General features: G+C 42.7%; 1 protein-coding gene across 8 annotated transcripts in view; it reads left to right on the top strand.

Moving 5' to 3' along the window:
* Positions 1-9530, top strand: part of SPATA16 (spermatogenesis associated 16) — a 246382-nt gene that overhangs the window by 209851 nt on the left and 27001 nt on the right. For 6 of the 8 annotated variants that reach the window (XM_006155040.2, XM_006155045.2, XM_006155044.1 and 3 more), the window contains exons 9-10: positions 3883-4047; positions 6553-6636. In XM_006155040.2, the coding sequence (XP_006155102.1) occupies positions 3883-4047; positions 6553-6636 (249 nt within the window). Of the gene's footprint in view, positions 1-3882; positions 4048-4384; positions 4463-6552; positions 6637-9530 lie in introns of those variants that run through there. The other 2 variants (XM_006155047.1, XM_006155046.2) reach the window with 2 other exon arrangements.

Below are 9530 nucleotides of genomic sequence, written 5' to 3' on the forward strand. Positions count from 1 at the left end.
CAGGGCAGGCCCAAAAAATTTTAACCCAAACAAACTAAAAAAAAAAAAAAAAAAAAAACAAAACACAGAGCAGTCCTGGTTCTTAACAAGGTGCTGATTATGTGCAGAAAGTCCCACTCAGGAACTGGGGTTCAGGAGGAGCACATGCAGAGTGCCATGCAATTTAAAAAGCATTTTCCTCACATGATGTCATTTGATCTTCACAACTTGGTGACATCATGTCACCTCATGTTACCCACGAGGAAACTGTAGCTTGTAGTAGTGATATATTCAGGCTCACAGAGCTAGGCCTAGAAGTCAAAGCTTCCGAATACTGTTTCCGTATTCTTGCCAACATGCAGTACCTGACTCTGAAATGGAAGGGTGGCCAGTGGCTGGAGGCAACATACATAAAACGACATGGAAAGTATCTGTAGTTGGAGTTCATTTAAAAAAATAAATAGACATTTAAGTACACGAATGAATCTGACTCTGACAAAGAAGTGTGAAAACGACCTAGGGAGCATGAATTTTCACTAACATGGTGGGTGACGAAAAGGCTTCCCTGTGGTCTGCATGTCTCCATGTGTCCCTTCACACGTCTGACCCTACTGTCCTCGCCTTCACAGATGCTGCTGCCAGGCACATGCACGTGGCCCAGCAGGGCGACGGGCACCTGGCGAGTTAGAATCCGTGCCCACCCTTCTCTGGCTCCTGATGCTGTTGAGCCTCAGCCCCTCAGTGCCATGATTCGATGGTACTTTCCTTCTCTGAATCTCTGTCCCAATTGTTTCACGTGTTCCTGGATGGCGCTCTGCTTTCCCATTCATTAATTTTATTGGCTGCTGTCAGTTTCAAACCTTACGTACTGTGCTTCCTGGGCTAATGTGAAGGAGTTAAAATAATACCACGTCTTGCCATGCATGAAGCCTCCTTCACAGGCTGGCTTGCCAAAAAAATGACCTAACTAACCACGTTTTCAATACCTCATTAATTTTACTTTTAATTTCTTCCAAGTGAAGCATAAAAAATGTTTACATATGCACATTTGAAGTGAACGATAATGTGTATCCTACCCCCTTTTTTGCAATTAATGTTTCTATATGTTACGCCGAATGGAAACACACAGCTAATACTTGGACTCTGCTTCTCTGTGCGGAGCGCCACTTACCTGCCCCACACCGACAACTGCCGCAGGGAGGCAGGCCTCTGACCCAAGGCTTCCTTCCAGCCTTGTTTACCCCACCTCCACTGTGCCCCTGAGGATCTCCCCACTTCCTTACAGGCTCCCCAGAGGGAGGGGGCGCTCTGCTCTCTCCTGAAGAGCCATTGGAGGGTTCCCTTAGACTGAGCCTTTGCTACCACTAGATAGTTAAGCTACTTCCTCCATTTTCCTTATTTCCTTCATTTTCTTAGAGCAACAGCACTGTAGCCTCCCTGCTGGCATTCCATGTCAATTTTCCTTTCTTTTTTCATTTTGCCCTTCAAAAGCCTCTATCTCGTGTACGTAAATGTGAATCTAGTTTCCTGGCAAGTAAACGGCACTGGGCTGGGGACAGGCGAGGACGGCGACCATCAGCGTCACCCGAGCTCTCGCCCTCATGCGGTATTCATACCGAGCTCTTCCTGCTCTTACGAATCCCACAATCAAGCTGACGAGGCGGGCGGCCTCCCCGCACTTCTGTTCTCCGGGTGTTTGGGAAAATTGCACTGATGGTGAGCCAGCCGAGCAGGCTGCGGATCCTTCCGGGCTACAACCGGCCCCATTGTTTGTTTTAAAGGACAAAGGAAGCAGTTTTTCTTCAAAAAGAAGACGGTTTCTCCCCCAGCTTGCTTTCCCCTGTCTGACAGAGTGCCATTGTCTAGCTCCAGGTTTAATCTGAGCGGGCAGGCTAGCTACTTCATCGACGCAGCACAGGGACCCCGGACCCACCATTCGTGATCATAGCTTCCATGGCTCTACAGGTTTTCAGACAGATAACGAATCAGAGCAAAGTAATGCCAACAGAAGCGCATTCGTTGAACAGCATAGGTAGATGCGAGGGAGAAATCAAACAAATACAATGCAACAATGCCTTCATTCGCTTCCAAGACTCTAGAAAAAAATGCCAGCTTCTAGAGGTTGCTGTCAGTCAAGTAAGAGTATGACACTTCAGAAAGAACTGTTTTCTGATTTCACGTGAAGGTCAGATGTCCTTTCATGATACTGGTTTCTAACGTTTTGTTTCTTTACAAGAGATTCTCTTTCAAGAAAGAGAAATCCTGGGACCAGCAGTTGGCATAATGACTGTGTCAACTCTGGTTCGAGTCCCGGACCTGGCGGCTTAAACTCACGCCGGGCGCGTGTGCGTGCATGCCCAAGATGCCAAGAGGAGAATGGAGGAGAAGGGATTGTGGTGTGGCCATCCCCCCTGGGGGGTGATTTCTCACTTTCTGTCTCTCTGTCTCTGTCTGGTGAGCGCACGCGCCCTATAGCAAAAACCTCTCCAAAAAATAAAAGAAAGAAAGAAAGAAAGAAAGAAAGAAAGAAAGAAAGAAAGAAAGAAAGAAAGAAAAAGAAATCCTGTCTGCCTTCTCTAATTTCTGGAATATATTCTGTTTCATAGTATACACAAACCAAAAAAGCCCTTAGTACTCAACTTTAAGGTAGTGTTTTGCTTTCAAACTTCCGTTTAAGGTATCTTAATATTTGGGAAGGCATTTTGCTCACATTTTATATTTCGAAGGCCACTCATCCAGAAGTTGGGGTTCCCTGCGTGAGCCCAGGACTCAGCTTAACTGCCTAGTCTGTAAACTGTTTAACAGGCAGGCAGTTACATAGCAGCCTAGTGATACTGGTGCAGGTCCAGGAGAGAACCTTCCGGAAACAAGGGCTGCTCCTTTCTCTTTTGGGCACCGGCATGTGAAATGCAATTACCAAAAATTTTCTGATTAACATTTTTTTTCCTAGCAAGCATTGCAGTTTTTCCTCCCTCCACATGGCTGGTTTTAGATTTTTTTATCGACATGTAATCACTGTACATATCTGTGGGTCCAATGTGATTTTTTAATATAAGAGCACAATGTATGTTGATCAGATGAGAGCAGTTAGTACAGCTGTCTTCTCGGACATTCGTCCTGGGCTTATGTCGGAAATATTCAAAATCGTCCTTCCTGAGATGGACAGGAGTAGTTATTAACTACATTAAGTATAGGTAACTATAGTAACTCTTCCGTATTGCGTGGCACTAGAAATTGTCCCTCTTGTCTAGCTGTAACTTTGTTTCCATTGACCAACATCTCAAAAGATTGGTGGTGGTTGAAAGTCCTTACTAATGTGCACAGTGGTCCATTTCAAAATAAATCCTGCCGGTTGTCGGGACAGCCCGAGGAGCCAGTGCAGAAGGTCATTCGGCAAGAACGGCGGTACAAGGGAAGCTGGAAGTGCATGCAGTCCATTGGGTGAACAGAATCCATCTTACATAACATTGCTCAGGACTCAGTTTACATAAAGTAAGTTTATCTTATATCGGAGACAGTAGACAAGTCCTCACCATTCTAACACTTCGGTGACATACACAAAGTCATCCCCTATAGGTAGACAAAGCCCTGTCTGATCACCACCGGGAGAGTGGAGGCCAGGTTTGATTTCAGCACTTCTTGCCCCTCGACCTCGCTCTGTAACACAGGGCAACAGTAAACTCATCTCAGTTACGCTGGAAGGGACTCCTCAGTATATTCGCCTACTGGGAAAAAAGGGTGTAAACGATTCTATACAATGATGGAAGGAAACATTGATTTGCGCTTCATAGCATAGCTTCTGGAAGATCTAACTACATTCTAGCACGCTCCGACTTCAGCCCCCAAGGAGAGGTCTCGTTCTGTGGTCTTGCTCTAACACACTTCCCTTTCTCTGGGGCCTAGGGGGGCTCCCGTGCGTGCTCAGGGGTGATGGCGAAGCTGCAGTACGCCAGCCTGCTCAGCCAGCTGCAGAGAGTGAAGGAGCAGTCCCAGGTGACTCACCAAGCGATGGCCGAGCTGGCCACCATCCCCTACCTGCAGGACATCAGTCAGCAGGAGGCAGACTTGGTGAGTGTTTCTTCTCTTTGTTTGAGGATTTCACAGGCCTTGAGCCAAGAGAAATGTGATAGGATCGGGGGGACAAAATCACGGTAATAAATGTAGTCTGAAGGAAAATGTCCCAACCCTCACGGAGCCTTCTAATGAAGAAACCGGAAAACGTCGGAAGGTGTGTGTGCGCCCAGCTTCTATTTGCCCGCATCAACTCTAACTTCCATTTCTTTTTAATAGCAAAAAACTTCGTGCCATGTAGAAACTGGGGACAGGGCTGACTGTTGATTTTCTGTGTCCGACTTTCTGTTTGAAGTAAGATGGGGTTTTAATAAATTGTTTCTTAAACTCTCAGGTATGTTAACATATGAGCCTCTTGGATGAAAACGTGGCAGGACAAGAGAATAATACCTCTACAGAAAAACAACCCCACGAAATAAATTTTAGAGCTCTCCTAACCCTTTCTGGTGTTACCATGGATATAGCCGCAGTGCCGTAACACATACTAGTATACAGTTAAATCAATAAAGCAATTGTTTGAAACAAAAATGTAATTAGTCAATATAGCTGGGTTTTTTGGATTTTTTTTTCTTAGCTTAATAAACCACTTAGAAAATCAGACATTCTCAACCTTACACAGACCCATCTAGCATTAAAGGCACATCTCACAGAAACAATCTTCAAACAGCAGTGTGTGTTACAGTCATAATTAATAGTAGAAATGACAGCACACTTGCTAGACAGTGTGCTGCCCATTCAAGGGAAGGTAAAATTTACAAGGTCTTCATGTCTTGTAGGCAAGGCCTTTGTACTTGGAAGCTTTAATTGAGAGTAGCTAAAACTATAGACTTGAATGGAATTCACCTAGCAAGGATGAGAACAACCCAAACTGATTACTGTAATTTTCAGATAACTCAAGGAACCCTCCCTCTTCGAGCTTTTGAAGATGTAATCAAGAAACGAGCTGCCACCTTGTAGAATGTTCATTTAAACCTGGTAAAAGTGTATTAAATAAATACTGGTATTCAGAATGAGCGGATGCAATGGCCCGACTAGCCAAATAATAAAATGATGCATACGAAAGAGAAAAACTATGAAGTGAGTCTTTAATCAAGGAATTACTAAGTCAAAACTGGCAATCTCCTTTCTAAACCGTTGTGGCTGTCTGCGGAAGAACGCCTTCTAAAGGGCTGTTTACCCTGCCATTCACGAGACATTCAGGAGTTGCAGTAAGTGTGCAGCCTTCAAAGTGCATATTATAGCCAATTTGAGATGATTAATGTTCCTCCGAGATAAGAGGAAGCAAAGAAAATGTTAATTTAAGAAACCAGCAAAATGTTGATCCTGTCTTCCTGAAAAGCACATTCAAGATCAAAATGAAAAATACAGGGGAGTACTCTGCACTTAAGGGTTCTTAACCACATGTCTTTTGCCTGGAAATACTTATTTTTCAAAATATACACAAATAGCGCCAAACTAGCATTATTGACATCACTGTCTAATGCCCAATTTTTCACTATCTCGCACCTTGGAAAATGGAATTTCATGGGTTATCTTCATAATTTCTATTCCTACCAGAAAAAAAAAATTGAAATATGTATGGCTATAGATGTATACGCCAAATATTTTTAAATTATGTATCTTAGAAGATGTTATCACCTTAAATAATAGGTTTTTCCTTTCCAGTTCCAAGTAGGATGCTATATAAACTCTGCAAGAGCAGACTTCTGAGCGCTCGACTCTCCGCCCTCCTACCTAAGCTCTGCCGTATGTAAAGCACCGAAAGTTATTGCAGGGCTCAGGCTGCCCGCTGCCGTGGACCTGAATGGGCCACTTGATCTTTTTTTAAAGGACTTTTTTAACCTTTGAATGTCACGTGATTTGGTGCAGTTTCACCCCTTGGCAGCCATATGCATTGCGTGTAGAGGATGGTTTTCAGCTGGAATACGACCGTCCTATTTTGGGCCAAGGGTAGAATATGTAAACTTGCCTTTGAATAGTACTCAAAAAAAGAAAAAGATTCATTTATTTTGGAATTTAACAAAGAACCGTAAGAGAACGTAAATGAGCTAGATTCCCTAAGAGGCGATAAAAGAGCGCAGTTTCAGAATTGTCCTCTGGTGAGCTTTCGCTTGGTGCCAGGAATTATGATGCATTAGCCTCGGGAGAAAATACGGAAACGCATTCATGTTCTACATGCCATTTCCGGAGAGAATTCACCACCGCCTTCATCCTTTACGACCCAAATCTGTTTTTAACAAAACATCCACACTGACTACATTAAAACCTATATGTTTCCGACAAATTTTCAGGAAGACTTTCCCTTTTGTCTCAGTATTTTATATCTGCAGTTATACTCAGTAATGACTGAGGCAAAGAGGAGGTGGCGGTGTTCATTGTGGGAAGATGAGTAATAAAATCATCAGCGTACAAATGATTTTTTAATTAGGTTTTAATCTGTGTGTTTAGAGAAGTTATTTCTGTGTGAATTCCACACTGATAATTTTTATCTTGGTGCCACAGCTGCAGTCACTAATGGCAGATGCTATGGACACCCTTGAAGGAAGAAGGAACGATAAAGAACGTGTGTGGAATACCATCCAAAAGGTAAAACTGGAACTGGAGGAAAAAGATACGTTCTTCTCAAAGAACATGTCCAACTTGGGCCAAATCTATTTAGGGGAAAAAACAAACAAACAAAAAAACCTTCTCCAGTGTGTTTTTTTGTTGGATTGTTTTCTTTTTGCAGTAAATGCAGTTCGCTGTCCCTGGAAGTGTAACCAAAGTATGGACTTATTCCACCTGTGCCCTCAGGTCTGCTTTTCCAGCAGGCGGTGGGCATAGGCTCTCTTGATTCCTCTTCATTGTCATGCTCATTTTCTATTCGACTTTCATTATCTGCTTCTTCGTTGTTGGTTGACATCATTGTTTAAAGCCCTTTCATCAGTGTTTTAATTCACTCCCCAATTACTTCCCCCATTTTGAGTAATATGGCTACATTTCAGGAACTACGAAGACATTAGCACATTTATGTTCTCCGTAGAGGAGAACACACTGGATTTTAGAAGCAGAGCAACGTGGCTTCGATGGCTACACCCATTTAAATACATCCAGACCAAGATGCGCCTGACTTCGGGTACTCGGGAGACTTTCCTAAGTCCAGAGGACTTCCTGAAGACATAAAAGTCAACAATGTAGACCCTTCAGTCCACCCCAAGACAGTGAATTCTGTTCAACATGTTCAACACTCAACCCACAAAGAGAGACTGGTGTCAGGAGTGAGAGCAATAAACCAAGGCCATGAATTCAAAGGAGAACAGCCAACCCTACAGGATTCGGGCTTGGCTATTTCTTCTGAAGAAACATGCATTCTTCTCTAACCAACCCAGAGGCTATATGTGTATACACACACATTACACACATCTTATATACATGCATACATATGTATATGTAGAGATATATATAAATACAAACATGTATACATTTATACGTGTGTGTGTATATATACACATACACACACACACACACACACACACACACACATATATATATATATATATATATATATATATAAAATCAGAAAACAACTGAATTCAGCAAATATTCATTGCCTATGTGGGCCTTACCATCTATGTGGCTATATATATTGAGTTGTCAGAAGTCATGACATATTTTTCCTATGCAAAAATGCATCATGACTTTTTGACAACTCAAAGCTTCTACTGAGTATTATAGAAAAAAGGGGATGTTCGATAATCTATGAAAACAAATAGCGGGAAAATAGGCTGGTTTGGGAGACAAGAAAAGCCATCTCTGAGAGAGTGATATTTACACAACATGTAAAGCACATGTAATAGTCATCCAGGTAAAAGGGATCTCCCCAGAGGGAACAGTTTGTACCGAGAATGGAAGAAAGCGTGGTGCGTTCAAAAACTCACAAAAGAGTCAAGAAGATACTTCAAAATGAGTCACGGAGGCAGGACAGGTGAGATCACAAATGGACTTATAAATAAGGGTCTGGAAAGCGCCAGTGTGTTTAAGTAGCGCAGTTTCTGTGACGTCTCTAGGGCTGTGGCAGGAAGAGCAGGCTGAGAGGCTGCAGAAATGTGGCCAGTCACGTGCTGATCATCACCCGGGTGAGGCATGGCGGTGCTGGGTTTGGGTTGCAGGCACAGAGAAGGAGGGAAGCGGACACTACAAGGAATCCTCAGGGGACCAGTGGTTGGTGTAATGGTTACATCGCTAGATTCCCATGTAGTTGACCTGGTTTGAGTCCCACACCTGGCAGCTTAAAACTCACACCTGGCATATGTGTGTGTGTGCCCAAAATCCCAAGAGGAGAATGGAGAAGAGATTTTGGCATCACCATCCCCCCTGGGGGTGATTTCTCACTTTCTGTCTGTCTCTATCTCTCCAGTGAGTGTAGGCGCCCTGTAGCAAAAAAAAAATCTCTCCCTTAAAAAACAAAAGGAATCCTCAGGAATCCACCGCTACTGGCCCTGTTCACTGATGAGACATGGAGTTGAAATAAAACAGAAAGTTAACAGCGATAGCTGGATATTTGTTCGAGCAATGTGGCAGGTGACAGGGAGAAGTTTATCAGTTTGCCATGTCATTTATTAAGGAAGGGAACCCCATGGCAGCAGCTTGTAGCTGAGAATATACATTTTTTAAATTATTTATGTATTTACTTTATTTGTTATTATTATTTGTTTTTTAATTTGACCAGAGAGACACAGTAAGAGAACGAGAAAGGGAAAGTGAGAAAGCAAGCCGCCAGGTCTGGGACCCTAACCTCAGCTGGTCATGTGGGAGTCCAGTGCCTTAACCACCACACCACCTCCCAGCACTGAGAACATCAACTCTTAGAGTTCACTCAAGAGACAGAAATCATGCCAGATATTTGAAGGTAAATTTAATATAAAGAGTGGTTAACTAACTAGGATGTTGTTAGCTAGGTAACTGAAAATGGAAAGGAGAACAGTAAATTATCATGAAGGAAGCAATTAAAGAAAGCAGCAACTACCCCTTAGGTCTGAGGAATCAAAGAGAAGACAGTAGAGTTACACATACACACACACACACACACACACACACACACATATATATATATATATATATATATATATAAAAAATCAGAAAACAACTGAATTCAGCAAATATTCATTGCCTATGTGGGCCTTACCATCTATGTGGCTATATATATTGAGTTGTCAGAAGTCATGACATATTTTTCCTATGCAAAAATGCATCATGACTTTTTGACAACTCAAAGCTTCTACTGAGTATTATAGAAAAAAGGGGATGTTCGATAATCTATGAAAACAAATAGCGGGAAAATAGGCTGGTTTGGGAGACAAGAAAAGGCATCTCTGAGAGAGTGATATTTACACCACATGTAAAGCACATGTAATAGTCATCCAGGTAAAAGGGATCTCCCCAGAGGGAACAGTTTGTACCGAGAATGGAAGAAAGCGTGTTGCGTTCAAAAACTCACGACA

The sequence above is a fragment of the Tupaia chinensis genome, unplaced genomic scaffold, assembly GCF_000334495.1.
Source record: "Tupaia chinensis unplaced genomic scaffold, TupChi_1.0 Scaffold000430_1, whole genome shotgun sequence".
NCBI lineage: Eukaryota > Metazoa > Chordata > Mammalia > Scandentia > Tupaiidae > Tupaia > Tupaia belangeri.